Source organism: Fukomys damarensis, unplaced genomic scaffold (genome assembly GCF_012274545.1).
Source record: "Fukomys damarensis isolate Sample0158 unplaced genomic scaffold, DMR_v1.0_HiC HiC_scaffold_3, whole genome shotgun sequence".
Lineage (NCBI taxonomy): Eukaryota > Metazoa > Chordata > Mammalia > Rodentia > Bathyergidae > Fukomys > Fukomys damarensis.
In genome coordinates this window covers 26811157-26831598 of record NW_022900915.1, presented here as the reverse complement: position 1 = coordinate 26831598, position 20442 = coordinate 26811157, and the positions used below count along the sequence as shown (strand labels likewise).

Below are 20442 nucleotides of genomic sequence, written 5' to 3'. Positions count from 1 at the left end.
TGAATATCTTTGACTGCCAGGCCCCTTTTTGTTGTGTTTTCCTTTATTTTCTCATCCAGTCGTCCACACTCACAATCGGCATGCATAAAATCTCTTTGATCAGGAATGTGACGACACTATGTCAAGCAGGCCTTGTTTTTTCATACATGGTATGATCTAAGATCTCTTTCTATTTTCAGAGTCACTTTTTCCTTTGTTTCTTTCTTTCTCACCCCGCTTTTTTCCTCCCCCTTGTTTCTGAGCAACAGCAGTGTTTATAGAAATCCATCCTTGGCACTGGCTGGGTGTGCACAGCTCACACTTGTGTTGAGGCGCTGAGATGCCGAGTTTGTATCATGGCTCACTTCTCCATTTCTTTAGTGGTGGTCACCCAGACGGCCTCTAATTTTTTTAATTCATTAAATTTATTGATACATTTTAAGTACACAGTATGATGACATTCATCATTGGGAATTTGTACCTTTACACGATACATCTTGGTTCTAATGTTTTTCCCCGTTCCCCTGCTCTCCCTTCAACCCCTCCACCCCTCCCTACTAACAAAGACTTTGTTTCCATATTTTCCTTTTCTCATATTTATTGCTTTCCTTTCCCCTATCCCTCTCACTTCTCCTTCCCCTTTGGGCCTTATCTTCCTAGTTCATATTATCCATTATACATTTTGATCCTTATTTGCACTTTTGGTTTCTCACACTAGAGAAACTATTTGGTATTTACACGTGTATCCTATTTACTTCACTTAAGAGTATGGAGTCAATGTGCATCCATTCGACTATAAATGTTTCTAGCTCTCATTCTTTATGGCTGAGTAGTACTCCATTTTATATTAAAAAAAAAACACATCTTCTTTATCCACTCACCAGTTGATGGGCAATTGGGCTGTTTCCAAGTTTTATTGATTACATACTGTGCCGCTATAAACATGGGTGCCTCTAATTTCTTTTTACTGCATAGAACATGGCAACACATGTCCTAGTATATGTCTCTTCAGTAGTTTTTTGGGTTTATCTGCCCAAGTACAACTACTAGGATATAATATTTATGGGTACTTCACTAGGAACTGCCATATTGCTCTCTAAAATGCCTACATCCCAAGAGAAATAGAGGATTCATATTTACTTATCCTTACATCCTTGTCAAAGCTGACTAGTATCTGATCTTTTTTTCCTTTTAATCTAGTGGGACATGAATATCATTTTTTGTTGATAATTTGCATTTCTTTGATTACTAATAAAGTTATTCTCCTAGTTTCTTTTATTAACATTTCTTTTAACTTGCAAATGAGGTCTTTCACGGAGCTGAAGTCCACTTTTATATTTAGTATAAATCTTAAGGCATAATGTATGAACACAGCTAATTTTTGTACAACACATAAAAGATATTGAAAATTTTCTCCTTTCCCCCTTTGTTTTGTAGCGCCACCTTTCTCATATCTAAACTTTAAATAAATATTTGAGTATGCTTTTGAACTTTCTAGTTCTTTCCATTTCATTTGTGTATTATCCGTTTCTGTGGAAGAACCCCACTTTCTGTCTATTACTGTGGGTTTTTAATATACCTGAATATCTAGTATGATATATTTCTTCACTGTTGCTTGTCCTATTCACAAACTAGCTATTTATTATTCTATATATTTGAATATAAGCATGACAAGCTACTCAAAAAACTACATAAAATTTTATTGGACTACTGCTGAAATTTTAAGAGATTTAAGATAATTACAGATTTTCCCATCCATAAAAATATTCTGTATTTCCAGATATTGTTCTTCTTTCATCTACCTTGATAGAGTTACAAATGTTTTTCTGCAGAGTTCCTGGTCACTTTGTGTTAGATTGTTAACTGCCTTTTGTTGCTATTGTTAATCATGTATTATCTTCCTTCCATTTACTTTTTTGCATATTACTGGTATTAGCAAATACTACTAAGTTTTATCAGGAGATCTTGGTTTGCTTAATCTTTACTTAGCTCTTGGTGTTAGTCTACTGATTCAGTTATAATCATATAATCTGCAAACGATGATGGTTTTGTCTCTTTCCTTTCAGACAATAAAGTATATTTTAATTTTTATTGTTTTTGTTATTGGATATGTAAGGAACTTTGATACAAGATAAAGAAAATGGTTATGATTTATAATGTCCTTGTCAATCTCAAAAGAAATGTTTCCAAGGTTTCTCCATTAAATATTTTTGTTCTTTCATTTGTACTTTTTCTCTTTTGATGATTAGGATTGTTTTAGTATCATGGTTTGGCCTTTGTTTCCTAAAGGCCACAGGCTAAAGGTTTGGTTGCTAGCCTTTGCTGCTCTTGTTAAACTGTAGAACATTGAAGAGATGGAGCCTAGTGGAAGAAAGTTGGGCTCCTGGGAGTGTGCCACTGAAGAGGATATCAGGACCCTGGCCTCTCCCCTTCAACTCCTGTCTCTTTTCCTGGCTGCCAATATGGTGAGCAACCCCCTCTATCATGTGCCTTTTCTTTCTATACTGTGCCACCACATCAAAGCAACAGGGCCAAGTGACCATGGACTGAAACCCTGAAACTATAAGCAAAAACAAATGTTTTCTCTTCATAAGTTGGACATCTCTAGTATTTTGTCACAGTGACAGAGAATTGAAAAACACAGGTAGACAGCCTTATCAAATGATGAAAGGAAACTGCTATTTTTATTATTTAGAGGTCTTTAAAATTATAGCACACACTGAAATTTATTACATTATATTTTGTATATATATATTTAGAGCTGAGACATGTATTTTAGATTATTGATGTTATGGATTGAATTAAAACTTTTTTATGATAAACTATACATAAGGGTGTAAACTCTACTAGATCATAATGTTATATGCTTTTTCACAGTTTGATTTCAATATCCACTATTTTTATTAGGAATGTATATATACTCATAAGTGAAATGGACATTTTATTTTGATCTTATGCTAATCTAGTTTTGGAATCAAGGTTACAGTAGCCTCATAAAATGAGCTGAGAAGCATTCACTTTTTTTTAGTAAAACCATCTAGAATAGGGATTATTTATTCTTTAAAATTTGGATTAATTTTATCTACAAAAATAATCTTTTGGGCTTCCAGATGGGGAATAAGGTGGGAAGAGAAATGAGGGAGACATGAGGTACTGTTTACTCAATAATATCTTTATTATAATTTTCCAAACTTAGTATTTTTCTTACACTAATTTAGGCATTCTAAATGCTCCTAGAAATTGTCCTTATCAAAATTTCAAATTAATTTAGTTTTAGGAAGTAATATTTTTATTATTTTAAGACCTACATTTTCCTTTTATTTCTTTTATTCTCTATTGTATTTATAAGTTTTATTGTTCATCTATACTACCAGAGCTCTGTCTGTATTATGAAGCTTCTGAAAGAACCATGTCTTAATTTTTCTTATACAGTATTTTGTATTTTTTCTTGTTATTCCCTATTTTAACGATTCCTATGCCAACTTTATTTCTGAATTCCTGTTGATTTTTTTAGGCTTACATTATCATTTTTTTCTAATTTATTGACTTGAAATTTTATTCAGTTAAAGTTATACTGCTTTTGATAAATGTATTTACTATAATTTCCTTCTAAATATTTACTTAGTTGTAGTCCCCAAAATTAACACACTGCCTTTTCATTATTTCTCAATTATAAATAGTATAATCATTATTCTGTAGCATTTTAAAAAGTTTTAGCCATTGTTGCAGTCAGGATTTGCAAGGGAACAGATTTAGTACAGGACACATAATTTACAGGATTATTTTATAATACTCACCCAAATGTCAAACGCAGAGGAGTACAAGAGATCTATCTATCTGCACACTAGAGACCCAAGGAATTCAGCTGAGGGCCTGTCCCATAGGCAATGGCCCACACAAATCCAGCTAAAGGCGTAGTGCCAAAGGCAATGTCTCATGCAAATCTGTATCACATATCGCACCAAGAAGGCCCAAAGGCCCATGGTGGAAGCTAGAAAGTGTGTGCTGGAGGGTTGAAGGATCTGTGCCACCAGGCTGAGGGATCTGCCCTAGAGCTGGAAGCCACACTAAAGGCTAAGATCAGAGCTCCCCTGATGAGAACAGCAGCCATCCCCAGTGAAAGTGAGGATGATTGAGAACAGCCAAGTTTATATCAGGAAAACCAGCCAAAATCAACAGCATACAATCTTCCCCTCCAGTTCTCCCTTTTATGCCACTGGCAGCAATCCTTAGGTGTGTTGTCCATGCCCAGAAGCAGGCTTGGTTCAGCTGTGAGTTCCAAGTTGACCACTAGTTAATCCATCACAGGAATAAAACTTTAAAAATTTAAAAAAAATAATTTTAATTAAATTGCATTATGGGCAGAGAATGTAATCCCTATGATGTAGAGCCTCTGGAATTTGTTGAGACTTCATTCATGGCCTGATATATTGTCAATTTTTGTGAGTGTTCTTTTGTACTCAGAGGGGAACATGTAAGACCTGTGGGGTACAGCATTTGTTCTTTTAAAATCCATCAGCCAAGCTGATATTTACTTTGATGTTTTTCAAATTTTAAGTATTGATTCTTCTTTTAAATTTTTTTCATTTTTGTTACTGGGGATCGAATTCCAGTCCTTGTGCTTGCGAGGCAGGTGGCGGGACCACTGAGCCAAATCCTCAGCCCTAAAACTTTATTTTACTGTAGTAAGAACATTTGACATATCTTCCTACCATGTTAACAAATGTTTTTTGTGTATAACAAATTTGTGTTGTATGTAAACCTGTAGCTCTCTAGAATTTACTCACTTGTAAAACTGAAATGTTATACCTAACGATTAGCAGCTCCCTCTTTGCGTTTCCCTCTAGCAACCACCATTTTATTCTTTGTGCCAATGATTCTGACTATTTGAAATACCTCACATAGGTGAAATGATGCTATGACTGGCTTACTGTCCTGTGACTGGCTTATTTCATTTTGTGTCCTGTCCTCGTGGTTTATCAGTGTTGTCACACACTGCAGAATTTCTTTCTTTGTTTGTTTATTTTCTTAAGGCTACGTAGTTTTCAACTGAATGTTTATACCCATTTTCTTCATTTTCTTTCCTCCTCAACTATCATGAAGAGTGCTGCAATTAACATGGGGATGCAGATAGTTCTTCAGGATCCTGATTTTACTCTTTGAATAAATACCCACACATGAGATGACTGGATCACACTGCACTTCTTAATCCTTTGGAGATCCTCCAAACTCTTTGCACAGCAGATACACATTTTGCATTCCCACCAAAGGTGTGCAAGGGTTCCAGTTTCTCCTCATTCATGCCAAAGCTTGTCCATTTTTCAATAATAGCCATCTTGACAGATGTAGGGCAATACCTCATGGTTTTGAGTTGGATTTCTGCAATAGCTAATGACACTGAACATTTTTTCAAATGTCTGTTGGTTATTTTGTGTGTTTTTGTTTTTTTGGTACCGGAGATTGAACTCAGGACCTTGCTCTTGCAAGGCAGGTGGCGGAGCCACTGAGCTAAGTCCCTGGCCCGTGTTGGCTAATTTTATGCCTTTTTTAGACCTTAACCTATTTTTACATTGGATCATTAGTTTTTTTCTTTTCTTTCTTCTTTTTTTTTTTTTTGCTTTTGAGTTATAGATGATCCTTATATATTTTAAAGATCAACTCCTTAGCAGAATTTTTGTAGTTTGATGTAAACCTACTTGCCTATTTTTGTCTTTGTTACATGTGCTTTTTGTATCATATCTAAAAAAATCACTGCTAAAACCAGTATTGTGAAAACTTTCTTCTGGGATATTTGTGGTTTTAGTTCTTATTTCACTGTAGGTAGATTTTCATGTGTGCTATAAGGTTCCATTTATTCATTTATTCATTCATTCATTCATTGGTTTTTTTTGAGACCAGGTCTCACTATGTAGCTCAGGCTATCCTTGAATTCACTACGTAGTCTAGACTGGCCTTGAACTCACGACAATTCTCCTGCCTCAGCCTCCCAAGTCCTGGGATTGTAGGCATAGGCCACCATGCCTAGCCAATTATATTTTATTTTATATAAAATCCAGTTTTCTCAATATTATGTGTTAAAGATACTATCCTTTTCCACTTTTTATTCTTGCCACCTTGTCAAAGAACTGTTGACTAAAAATACATGGACTTATTTCTAGCCTGTCTATTTTGTTCAACAGATCTATTAGTCTTTTTGCCAGTACCATAGTTGTTTCATAACTCAACAAAGTTACAGTTTTGAAATGTATTTTGAAATAAGAAAGCACAATGCTTCCACTTCTGCTCTTCTTTTTCAATGTTGACTTTTTGGGGAGGGTACTGGGGACTGAACTTGGGACCTTCCGCTTGCAAGGCAGGCTGTGGAACCACTGAGCTAAATCCCCGGCCCTTGACTTAGTTATTTAAAGTCTTTTTTAGTTTCACATGAATGTTAGAACTGTTTCTTTCTATTTCTGTAAAAAACTGTTCTTGGGATTTTGATGGACATTTCACTGAATCTGTAGATGGCTTTAGATACTGTGGATATTTTAACAACATAACTTTTCTAACTTATGAATGTAAGATCTCTTCCCATTGTTTGTGACTTAATTTATTTCATCAGTATTTGTAGTTTGCAATATACAAATCTTGTACTTGCTTAGCTAAGTTTATGCCTAAGTATTTTATTAGGTATGGTGCTATCATAAGCAGGATTCTTTTCTTAATTTCCTTTTCAAGTAGTTCATTGTTAACATATAGAAAAACAATTAACTCTTAATGATGAGTTTTGTATCCTGAGACTGCACTGCTTCAATTATTAGTTCTCACTGTTTATTTTTGCTGTCTCCTGGTTGTCTCTATACAAGATCATGTCACTTGCAGCAGAAGCAATTTAACTTCTTGCTTTCTGATTTGTGTGCATTGACCCATTGGAGCTCCAAGACTGGCGTGACAGGTGGCTGTTCTTGGGGCAGCCATGAAGAAGTTGGGGGCCCGCACACAGACATCAACTCTTCTCCTCCCCAGAGTAGCTGAGAGCTAGAACTTTTGCCTCCTGGCTCTATATTGAGTGTGGGGGAGGATGATGCCATTGACAAGATAAGCTTTTGTTCTCCATGGGAGCCCAAGACCAACAGGACAAGCCAGGCCCCTGGGGACCTCCATTGAAAGAGCTGGGGTGCTGGAAGTACACCCCACCTTTACTTCCCCCTAGAGAAGGTGGTAGTTGGTGGTTCTTTTCCTGATAATATGATGCAGTGGTGGGTGTAGAGACTTTTAGTGAGAGCATATCCCAAATCTTGCTCTTGGATTTGCATCTAGCTTATTGTTTGCCTGGGATCTGGGTCCTTTTGATTTGTTTTTGGATTTCTCACAAAAGAAAGGTGTCCATGAATTGTATCTAAATTGTATGCTTAAGTGGGGAAGAAGGTCTGGGCCTTCCTACTGTGTCATCTTGCCAGTATTATCCTTCATCAACACTTATTCTCTACTTCTTGTTCTGCCATTTGGGGGAGGGAATATAGATAACAGGAAACTTTAAGCTATTTCCTCACCTTTTTCCCACTATTAACATAAAACAATTTTAGATCTTGGTATGGTGTTTTATTTGAGAATAGTTCAGCTATCTGTTCTAAAGCCATGAATGCCGAGGTAGGTCTGTTGTGCACTTAGATTTTATGTAGTAGTTTAGCTGGCTACTGTAACTGAATTATGATACTAATTTCATTTAACGTTTTGAAAATATTACTCCATCATACTCTAGCAGCAATTGCTGCTATTGAAAAAATCTCATGGCAATTGGAATTCAGTTTCTTTAGAAGGGATATGATTTTTCTGCTCATAAACTTAAACAATTTTATTTATCTAGGATATTTTTAAGATTCAGTACAAATATGCCAAAATGAAGGTTCTATCTCTGTTTGGCAATTCGTAAGTATTTGAGACTTCTTTTCTTTTGCTAATTTTGAAAAGTATTTTTTTTTCTTAAAAGTATTTTTCCTTTCATGTATTTTTGTTTTTATTTTTTTCCTTCACGCACTCTTGATTGAAAGAGCATCAGGTTGGTTCTTCTAATTCCATCATCTGTATCTCTTAGCTGTTCTTAAATGTTACCTTTCTTTCTTTTTAGAAACTCCTCCCTGATAGTTTCTGTGATTTTTAAGCTAACTTATTCGGACCTTTTAAAAGTCAGTCCACTGTAAGCTGGGTGTGGTGGAACATGCCTATAATCCCAGCACTGGGGAGGCTCAGGCAGGAGGATCTCTATGAGTTTGAGACCAGCCTGGGCTACACAGTGAGTTTCAGAGCAGTCTAAACTACATAGTGAGACCCTGTCTCAAAAAAACAAAACAAAAAAAAAAAAAAGTCATTCCACTGTATTTCTTTTGTTATTCAGCTCACCTGCTACATTTTTATTTGAACAATTATTTTCTTTGTACCTAGTACTAACAATTGGTTCTTCTTTATGTCTGGTTTTCTGCTTCATTTCTAATAACCTATAAATGTCCTCCCTAACCACTTTTATGATATTTATTGATCTTATTTTAAATGCTTGTTCTTTGAGACCTATTTTGTTTATTTGTTATAGATCGTTCAGTATATTGCCCTTTTATTGCAATTGTGTTTCTCAGATGTCTTATTATTTTTTCTAGGTAACAACTATTGCTCTAGGATTATTAAAATATTCCACAAAACATTTACTGGGAGAAAGTTGAAAGCCCAGACCAAAGCTGATGCCCCTGCTGATGAGTATAGTGGTGTTGGAGATAGAGTATTTCTCAGCAGTAAGCCTGCTGGTTTGCTCTCTTGACCCAGCTACTGTATATTTGCCTCATTTACTTTCTTACAAGATGGCCCTGAATCTCAGGTACTCTTCCTCGCCTTCTGCCAGAGGTTCTAGTCTTCTCAATTAAAAGCTTTCTATAATCATTTAGTCCTAGGAATGTGCAGATTATATTTGAGCAAGGGATGGCCACTCTCCTAATCTCTCTGGGTTTATCTCACACATAGCCCATATTGGGTGTGGCTAATTTTCAGGCTTTCAGTAGTATTGCATTGGAGAATTAGTCTTCCAGGGCCACAGGCAGAAGAAAAACAATATAATAAGCAGTTCTTTAGCCTATTCTTTCATGAGATGCTCATTAGATGTAATATTCATCTCTCCTAACAAACAGAAGGATGAAATGATCTTGTTTCTCCCAAAGTCTCTTCCTGTTCTTACTTTAGCGTCTTAGATCTAGATTCGTATTCTGCTTCTGGGGTATCGCTGGCATTAGGTTTGACAATTAGACAGGCATAGGCATTGGCAAAGGGTCATGAGGTTTTTCAGGGAAGAAGCAAAGATAGCAAACAAGGACTGATGAACTCAGAGTATACCAGCAGGTTAAACCCATCACACCAAGTAAATCTTTGAAGCAGCACAAGCTGGGTTTTGACTTTAGATTATCTCCCAGTATAGAAGTTAATTCATAATTTTGTCAGAAGCCAAATACTGTTCCATTTAAGTTATAGAGATGTTTTCTGCCTTCCATTAACAAATGTAGTGACGTGAAATGGCTCAGCATCATACACAACATTAAGAATCTTGGGGGAAAATACTCTAAGACTAAAAATGTTATTAAAGTTTAACTTATCTCAAAAGCAATAAAAGTAATCACCTGTGACAAAGAATATAGGAACATCTAAGTTCAGATGCATGGAATAAAATTATTACATATGATACCATTGATCCATCAGTACAATCTTTATTATTTTATCTCTTCCTCAGCTGTATTGCACGAAGGATAAATATGTGCGTAAGACTTGTAGGCAGTTGCTGGATGCACTAACTGACAATGTCCTTGGACTCCTGGTACATCTAGATCCAATCCTATGTAGCAGCTAAATTCTGCCACAGAAAGATTCAGAATATTTTATAGGACACAATATTATGGGACACAGTTGTTGATTGTGTGTGTGTGTGTGTGTGTGTGTGTGTGTGTGTGTGTGCTAGGCTGCACTTAAGAAATCTTTTGGCTACTGCTAACCCCTAAGCATGAGAAAGGGCAGGTGACACTTACTGCTCAGCAGTTTACCCTTCCTGCTTGCCATGCGGCCTATCTCGAATACATGCATCTTTATTATCTCCCTCCCCGATAATATGCGTCAAAGGCACTGCAGCATGCCTGCAGCCTCCAGAAAGCCAGGAAAAGGACATACAGCAAACCATTCCATGATGGAAAACAGAATTTACCACCTGCGTAGCTTTAGGTCTGTGGGGAGATAAGGATTTGTAAATTTGTACATAGTGCCAAAGAAAGCAAATTGTTCTGCCGAGAGGAAGATGGTATTAACCTTTCCACAAAGTTTAATGTGAGGGGAAGCAAGGCCATGGGGGTATGCACTCTTACTCTTCTTTTTGTGGTTGCGTCTGTGTCAGAATGGCTGTAATAGCAGGCCTCAGGTGGCTCTAGGGGAAACTGTAGAAGCTTTAGGCCTCTTTTCTCTCTTTCTCCCTTCTTCCTCCCTTCCCTCTTCTCTCTTTTACGTTAAAAGACCTCATTCTCTCTTTTCCTGTGTCTCTTAAATCTAAAAATGATGAAAAGAAAGAAGGAAGGAAGGGACTGAAGGAGGAAACAGTATAGAAAGGAAGGAGAGGAGTAAATGAATTTTTGTAATGAGAATTGCCTTTTTTCAGAAGAAGTTTAAGACGATGCCTTGGTAATAAATACAGTATGTTTTGCTTACTGCCATTTTCTGGTTTCACTTCTGTGGTCCCATATTCATGGACAAAATTTGATGGAACTATAAAAAAAGCCACACTAATGGCAAGGCATGAAAGGGTGCCCAAGAAAAGAAGAGCATTTGTAGCCTTTCTGCAGTTGGCTCCTCTCACATTGGAATTCTCAGTCCGTCGCAATGCTCTGCTTCTTCATACTAACTCTAGGCTCGGCAACTGGCCCACCTACCTTTCCTTGCAAGGTGCACAGCTTCTGCATGCTCCGCACCGGCGACCTCGGTGCCGTTGACAGACAGTACCACGTCTCCAGCCTGGAGCCCGGCTTCCTCGGCAGCGCTGTCTGCAAGACAGACAGAAACAGTTTTATTGAGGGAGGGTTGCAAATGGAGTGTCCTGCTGCTTGTACTCTTTCAAAAAGGCTCTTTCTGTAGAGGGCCTTTCTTTCCAACTTTAGACAATGGCTGTGTCATTAATAAGACTGAAAACGCTGTCCTTCCAGCCTTCTTTTCATTTCCAGGACTCACACATTCAGCCAGGCATCCGAGCGGCCCCTTTGCAATATAATAGCAAAGCTTCTCAGAAACTCAATCTATTCATCCACCAGAAGGTTGAACTGCTAGTTCTCATTCGCTCTTTGCTGCTAGGTCTCTTTGTAACCCTGAGAAAATCACTTAACCTCAATATCTTCATCTATAAAAAGAGGGGTGGGGGCAGAGCGTCTCTGCAGGATTGTTGCACGAACAAGTAATTGAAATACTTATGAAGTTGGGACAAAAACAGATCTCGGAGTAGTCAGAGAAAAAAGAAATAAAGAGCTGTTTTTACTTTCATTGTGCAGGCTTCTTTCTGAGCCATTTCTGAAAAGAAATCAAAAGTAGCCCAGGCTTTAGGAAGAAGTCTGTGCAAGATGGGTAGAAACTTCCTAGAAGTTATTTATTTTATCCTTTGAATTTCTAGCACCTGCACTTAAGGCAACGTATCTAATATTCTCTAGGGGTAAAAAAGAATGCAATAAGATATTTCAAGGTTAATGCATTTTTAATAAGTTCTCTCATGTATTTGACCAAAATCCTTCTTGCAGAAGTTTAACTACATTTCTTTCTTTCTTTTCTTTTTTGTTTTTGTTTTTGGTTTCAGTTTAACCCACTTCCTATTTATTAGATCTCAGGGTTGGTTGCATATGTACAGCTCATGGACTTGCAGAATGGTACGCAGTAACATCAGGCTTTTATTACCTAGAATGTCACAAGCCTCCTCAAATAATTCTAATCTTAAAGCACCACTCAGTTGGTAAAATAACATGATGTGAAATACTTTTAATAATTACTAAAATCGTCTAAGCCTGCTCATAATATTAGGGGAGGCCTTCCCTGATTGGTATGCAGTGGCCCACCAATATAAGAAGGTAGGTAAGGAGTAATAATTGATACTTTCACATAGTTACATAGCATAGTGCTTGCAATGAATACAGTCTTATGTTGTGGTTGATCATGGAAATCTATTCCTCCATAATCTTAAAGGAATTAAAGCACTTGCTCAGGGCCATGTCTCTGGATCAAACTCAAACATGACAGACTAGGTCCAGAGTGATTTTTTAAAATTAATTTTTGTATTCTCTATGCTACCAATAAGTAAGTCTTATACATAAAGGTCTTCACATAAGTACATATTGAAGGAACTAATGAATATGCCCAAAATTATATGTCACGATTTCTATCTTCAAGACCCTTCAGACTTCAAGAAAGAAAAGACATTCATAACCAAAAAGAAAAATGCATTTGTAATACAGACAGTGAACTAAAAAGGAAAAGGGTATGGCAAAACTTTGGAAAAGGAAATTTTCCTTCTCATTTGAAGCGGTCAAAAACTGTTTTCCAGAGAATCCAAAACTGGTCTAACTCCGATGAATACGTAGATTCTCCGCAGTAGTAGAGGGGCAGAGTGGCAGAGACTGCTAGGTGCTCACAAACACCGCTTCTCTTCTGCCTGGAGTCAGAGACAGTTTTTCTCAGACGCCTTTACAGGTGGGCACGCAACAGGAGTGAGTTCTAGCCCTTGGAATGTGAATGCAGGTTAAGTCAAAGGCTGCTCCATAAGAACATCCCCAGGGCCACCCCTTTGTTCTCTTTTTCCATCTGCCTGCCAGATAGAGATGATTTCAAAACGTCAGAGGATAAAGATTCACAAGGAAAAAGAAGCCTGAATCATAAACAGGATGCTGAGTAGAATCACCTTCCAATCAAGAACATCCACACGAGACTATTAATGTGACTAATGAGCTTTGCTTCCTCTTAGATCATTGTTTTTTGTTGCCAAAGCTAATACAATCTGAAACAATCAGCAAGCCAAGAAAGAATTATGAGAAAAAGTATGGAAATAAAATGCTTTAAGATAGGACAAAAAAGTTAGTAATTCAGATCAACCGGAGGACGTGCTGTGGCTAAATGGGGTTGGCAGTGAAGGTAAGGCAGGAAGGAAAACCAAAGTATGAAAAGGGTCTTGAAAATGAAGATGAAGAATTGACACTTGATCCATCTACAACAGAAGCATTAAAGATTGCGAGCAGTAAATAGATATGAGTGGTTCTAAAGAAGATTGATTTAGAATGGGGAGAGATTAAGTAAAGCTAATAAGCATGTTTTTTTACTGGACTTTATTATTAGTTGACTGCACTCGTGTGCATACCTGTCTATTTACTGGGAATGGACCATAAGCGCTTAAAGTACATTTCTTGAGCTTATAACCTCAGACAATTGGTAGAGGATCTTTAAAGATTGGCTGAATATATGTGTTTGCTTTGAGATAGTGAGACAACCGTGCAAGAGAAAATTTTATAGTTTTTATTGGAATGATGAAAAAATATGTTTAAAGCCAAAGCTTGAGAAATGGATTCAGAATTCATAGCCAAAAGGACAAATGTAAGGATAAAAATGCAGAGCACTGAAAACAAAATGTTGATGAGTAACTGCCTTTAGGAAGAGGGGAAAAACAAAGAATAAGGAGGAACACTGAGAAGGAGCAGATAGATTCTAGACAGCATGGTTTCAAGACTATAAAATCAATGGAGCCAGAATCTCAACATGAGGAGAATAATATTTGCTCTATAACAAGGCCATGAAAGTAACTGTAATAATAGCATTTCTAATTTTAGTCTGTTCAAGCAGTGGTGAAAAACAAGGACTGAGGAAATTATATTTGGAGATGGGAAAGTAAATAATATAGAACTTTAATGATAATGGAAGTAGAAGGAAATATTTGAGCATTTGTGCTAATCGATATGTTAAATGACTGACCAAAGTTATACATTACTAGAATCAAACATATGTTTCTAGTAATGAGTTGTCTCTCTTAAGTAAAATTTGATTTTAAACAATTATATATATACTTTTTTGTTTTATTTTGTTTTTATTTTTGGTTTTTTGAGACAGGGTCTCACTATGTAGTTGAGACTGACCTAGAACTCACTATGTAGCCCAGGCTGGTCTCATACTCACAACAATCCTCCTGCCTCTGCCTCCCGATTACAGCCATAATCTGCTGGGATTACAGGTGTGTGCCACCACGCCCAGCTGAACAATTATATATTTACTGAAGGGATCTAGCAATATGAAAATAATTATTTACAAATATGTTAAAGTCAAGGACTAAAGTAAAATCCTTTGGATATTTTTTTGTTACCTCACAGGACTGGTTGTATTTTGGGAATGGAATTGTTCGGTTGATATCTTGGAGAGTATGCTGATGGCATATATGGGGCTTGCAGAGGGAGAAGCATTCTTTGATTGACAAGTGAGTTCACATTGTCTAGCTCTTGTTTCATATGTCCATTTAGGTTAACATTGCTGGGTATTAAAGGATAAGTCCTAACACCTAATTTACAGGGCAATTAGCAAGTGATCCCAATGTAAATATTATTTTGATGGATTTTAAGAACTACTGCCTTCTGGAAGTGATCTTTCTTACAGCCATCTCTTGGGGCTACACATGGTCTTGAAATTAGTCACTGAGTGGTGAAGAGGGAAAGAGAGGCGGAGGGGAAGGGTTCTTTGCGGGAAGATGGTTTAAGGTTATAATTGGGTTATAGATGAATTTTTTGGTGAAGTACTTGGGTTTATTGTGCACAAAATTTATACTGTACTATATAATATCTGAGCTTTATAGATGTCCTGAGCTAACGATGTATGATAAAAAGTAGAGCTAGTGAGTTAGCCAGATTGTAAAATCTTTTTGTTACCATTGACAGAAAAGGTGCATCTTGGACTTAGAGTTGTTAATACCACTTCTGGGCAGTAATCAGGACTTGTCCATAGGCCAGCAGCAGAAGGGAAGAAAGTATACAAGCAGAGACGGGTGAAAAGTGTTCAGATTTATATTCTGGTGGGAGCCATTGGGGAGTGTGTGTGTGTGTGTGTGTGTGTGTGTGTGTGTGTGTGTGCGTGTGTGTGTGTTCTGGCTTCACTATAGCAAAATGTTAGTAATTTAGTGACAACATACCTTCTTACTAATATTTTAGTAGTAGAGATCTGATAACTTGGAAACATGGTGTAGGCTGTTGCTTTATGTTTCACTTTCAATTGAGCATTAAGGGAATGCAGTATTTTAATTGTAATACTGCCAACATTTCTATCTAGATGTCTGTTAGCATTTATGTCTTCCAAGACATTTTTTTCTCCAAAATGGCAGAATTATAATTTTGTTCTAACAGACTGAATTGGTGTAATATATACTTGGTTATTAAAAAATACTTTTGTATCTCTTGGAGTTTGAATTAGAGAATATTCATGTTGTATAGAAAAAGCATAACATACATGTTCAATCTCAGTCACACAGAATAGCAAGTGTGTATGTACCTGCAGGACACAGAAGGGCACACCTAACTAAGCTGCTTATGATCATGAATTTGTTCCTTGCTTCTTGTGTTTCTGTTTCCTGTAATGCACCAAACTACAAACGTTTTTAATGAGATACGATTCACCTACCTCATTCGTCACTCATGAAATTGTGCAGTTCAATTAGGTTTTTATTTGTTCATGGAGTTGTGACACCATCACCACAATCTACTACATATTGGAACATTGTTGTCACTCCAAAAATGCTATAGGTGATAACAGGCACTTCCTGTTTCCCCAGCTGCTCATTCCCAGGACATCATTAATCTACTTTATGTCTCTATGTGCTTGCCTACTGCGGACATTTCCTAGAAATGGAATTATAAAAAGATGTTGTCTTCTATGTCTGGCTTTATTCACTTATCAGAATGTTTTCAAGATTCATCTGTTTTAACCTGTAATCTATTCCCGTTCATTGATGAACAATATTTCATTGTAAGGATATGGCGTGCATTTCCTATCATTTTATCAGTCACTGTGTATTTGGGTTATTTCCACCTTTTGATGTTTAATAAATAACACTGGTCTAAAATTTAGAGAAAAAATTGAAATTTGTGGGCATATGTTTTCACTTCTCACGGGTATGTATCAAGATATGGGATTTCTTGGCCAAATGTTAACTTCACTTTATATAAGGTTTTTGAGGAACAGCAGGCTGTGTCCCAAAGCAGCTGTACTATTTTATATTTCTACCAGCATTGCATGAGTGTCCTGGATTTCTCTACATTCTTGCCAATATTTATTGTTATCTGACTTTTTAAAAAGTCAAAGCCATTCTAATGACTCTGAAGTAGGATCTCTGTGATTTTGATTTGAATTTCCCTGAGGGTTACTGATGTTGAACATTGTTCATTTGCTTCTTGGTTATTTGTATATCTTCTTCAAAGAGATGTCTATTCAAATCCTCTGCTCATTTTTCAATTGTTATTTATCTTTGTGTTATTGAGTTATGAAAGTGAAAATGATTCATGTTTGTAGAGGAATTATTTCTGGAGTGTAACTCTTCTGGGTAGTTCATATAATTGCTTTTAACTTTAATTACAAATGGGCTGTGTTTCTCTATCTTACAATGCAAGTTACAAAGATTTCCTCTATCTAATAATTATGGTGGGAGTTTGAGGCATTAGAACTTCTTTGTAGAACAAGATATTTCAAGGTGACCCAGTAATAGTACTGAGATGTTTTCCCTCTTTAGGGTTAGTCTTGGAGTGGATAGAAACATTCAGCCTACATTTCTCAGGGAGTTGTGAGAGAGTAAGAAAACAAGATCATGATTTTTCTGAATTTACATTTTTCTCTAAAGGGATACTTCACTGCACAGTTAACATTTATTATAAAGAGCTAAATGCTGAGTTACTCCATTCTTTTATGTGTATTACATATAATGCAGAATCTGAAAAAAAATTCTAAAAGGGGCTGGTACATGTCATTTTAAAACTGTACTATAACAGTCTCATTTTAAATTCTAGACTTTCCAGAAAAATGAGCCTCGTCCATAATTTCCTCTATACTTTGCCCTTTCTTAAGTATATAGTTTTTAAGTTTGCTTGGTATCAAAGTTGAAACATCTGTTTCTTTTGTTTATGCCAACAGATCTCACAAGCATTTAGGCTTTCATAGAAAATGTTCATGCAAATGGCAGCCAGTTGTGGGCAATTAGTTATGTAAGCTCCAAGCAAGCTCAGCCTCTGTGTGCTTACGGATAATCATTTCCATCCCACCTACAGGTCTCCTTGCTTTATCTTTTTATCTTCAGTGTGTAATTAAGCCTCTCTACTGCATCCAGAACAATGTTTTGTGGTATGAATAAGATTCTCAGAAGGCCTGAAAATATGTGTAATTTTAAAGTCCCTCAACCCCTCATTTAGTAGATTTGACGAGATAATGGATTTCAGAGGGTGAGCTTCAGCATTGAGGAATACATTAGAAAAAGAGAGACTCAGCTGCTACATGAATCCCTGCTGGAGCAGCATTTTCTCATGTCGAATAAAATCCTAGGTTAACTATGTGTTGCACCATTTCTACAACAATGAAGATGTCTCAGCTTCTCCTACTGCAAAAAAACCAGGTCTCCTAAATCTCACTTACAATGCAAACATTTTTATTTGTGTCACATTTGAATGGATGAAATAGAGTTAACTATCTCACTTGAACTTAGAAATTAAATAAGTCATAACATTTTGTTAAGTACATCTACTTATGTAGAAAGACAGGTTTTATATATTTTGTAAAAATATCTAAAGTTTTGGCGTATTTTGTAAAAATCTAAAATTATGTAGTCAGGCCTGTTTGAATTTTAAAGGGTGATAATTTTTATAATCCTTATAAATTTCTTTGTTTATTGAACACTAGTCTCATGAAGTCAAAAAGAAAGAAAGCAAAGGAGAGGAAGAATCAGTAGGGAAATCAGTAAGATGAGAAAGAAGACAAAAATGAGATGAACAGAAGGAGGAGTAGGGAGAAAGTGGAATGACAAAATGTGAAACAGCTATTAATATATTACCTATGAATATTGTTATGTTGGAATATTTGTAAAAGTCTAATAAAAAAGACGTGCAACCAATGTATGCTGAAGAGTTGCTTGTCTTTGCACCTATGAAACAGAAACGGCACAACACACACTATTTTGTGTTCTTAGCAATTTGAAGGGCACTAAGAGGCCCAGTAAAGTTGACCCCAGACAAAGTTTGCAATTTTTATCTTTTGTCATCTGAACCCTATGGCCAAGTTCCTCTTCAGCTTTCTCTCCCACCTTCTAAATCCTACTAACACTCTCTCTCTTCCTAATAACTAAAGAAATTACTTGCTAAATAGTTGCATATGTATTTAACTAGTTAAATTTTAATTGAAATTCATTATACCAAAGTAAAAATATATCGATGTATTTGCACTTTATTATCTAATTATGCAATAAGTGGCTTTTTTGCTGGATAAAATAATTTCCAGTTTAGTAATTTGACTCCTTGCTTTCCTGTAAATATTTTACAATCTAACTGCTTTTTTGAAAAAGTGGAAAAAGAAACAACTACTGGAATTTTGATTTTGATTATATCTATGGGCAAATTTAAGAAAGAATGAATATCTTTAAATGCTAAGATTTAAAAATGATTAACATGGTTTTTCTGCTGTTGATGTAAAACTTCTTTGATTCCTTTCTACATTATTTTATTTTTTTAAAGTAGTAATCTTCAAAACTTTATTACAATTATTCCTCTCAAGCTCCTTTATCTGAGGCTTTCTAGCCCATATGCGTTAGGTCTGTCTCATATGTATGGACACTGCCCAGATTAACGACCCTGGGGACTGGCACTGGTAGAAAGCTTTGACTGCCACACTTGCTGACCATCCTGTGTCTCTTGAGGCCATGCTCACCCAGCTGCCCAGCCAGTGACTGGACATGGAGGAGGTGGGACTGCTGGCCAAAGCAGTAACCTTCTAATGGACACTCTGCTCCAGGGCTCCTTATTATTCCGTGTCAGAATTTATCAGCAGCACAGTGAAGTCTTAATCTTCCAACACAATCCCACGTCCTTTCCTCTCTTGGGTGCCAGACAGACCTGCATTATGGTCTGAAGTCCTTTCTGCCTACTCACCTTGTCTTCCCTTTGTCAGGCACAAAGGATTCCTCTAACCCCTTGTGCTTTTATTTTTGGTTTATTCTCAAGTGATAAGGACTGAGAAAAAGGAGCTCCCTTTGTTTGGTACTTTAAAGAAGTTCCTATCTGTTACCAATTTATTAATATTTTGTAAGTCATGAGAAGGTGAGAGTAAAAGGGATCAAAACACATAAAAGGAAGGATTTGCCTTCAGTAGGAGGCAGAAGAAAGGCTAAAGGTACACATTCAAGCACATTTGAAGGTGCAGAGGTGAGATTTCTGATAAATTTAGAATGGTGATAGCGAATAGTCACAGAGGTCATCCATACTTGCAAATCTGCAGCAGGCTCTAGCTGAGGGAGGAGAGAGAACTTGCCATGGATAAGACTTCTGCAATTCTGATGTTTACACTACCCTGGCTTATAATTTTATGATTACTAGACTGGGCTGGACATTACTGACAAAAAAGGCAGTGTCCTTATTGTCTAAGAGAGGAGACAAAATATAAAGACTCATCTCTGAGCTAATCCAGATAGGGAAGAATGAATCTGTAAGGTAAGTTCAGTAGAGACCATTGAGCAAAAGTTATAACACTTGACTGAATCCTGCTGATCCCATAAAGAGTTAAATACCAGGGACAATGTTAGTTCAACTTTGCGGCTAAGAGGAGTTGATATGATATTTAATGTATTTATTATTTTTAACGGTTGAGGATCCATTAGATCAGAATCAAAGCATGAAAATTCAACAGCAATTCTTGATAGGATTTTTTAAGAAAGTGAGTAGATGTCAAGTACTGTTACATCAAGAAGAGGCAAAGCCCTTCCTTGTGTTTAGTAGGTGGTGTTTTATTTGTTTGTGGTCTTGTTTATGACTCATTGGGTGCAGAGTGCAATTATGGCTGCATAGCTCAAGGAAGGGAGGCTTTAAGAGTCCTGTTGGTCTTAAAACATCGCCTCCTTCTATTTTCCATTACGGAAGCTTATGGATAGTAAAGGACCATTATCCCAACTTCAGGCCTACAGTGGGGCCTGGTTTTCTTGTATTAAATACATCAAAACAATCTCACTCTCTTTCCTTTTGACCTAAGTGAACCAACTCACAGTGGTCCCAAGATGTCATGGCAACATGAAGGTTTTTAGGTTGGAAACTGGTACTCTCTTTTTTTGTTTTTTTGAGTCTATGATTTATGATAGAAAATCTGCAACTGATAAAACTGTAACTGTTTTGGTTCTAACCAGGAAGCTTGCAACCTCAAGGAAGGGAATGAAAGAAATCAAAT

General features: G+C 36.6%; 1 protein-coding gene across 1 annotated transcript in view; it reads right to left on the bottom strand.

The window, feature by feature from the left end:
• The window catches only part of LOC104851468, a 117328-nt gene that overhangs the window by 64382 nt on the left and 32504 nt on the right, over positions 1-20442 (bottom strand). The window contains 1 exon segment of the mRNA XM_033765637.1: positions 10905-11015. Coding sequence (XP_033621528.1) covers positions 10905-11015 — 111 coding nt within the window.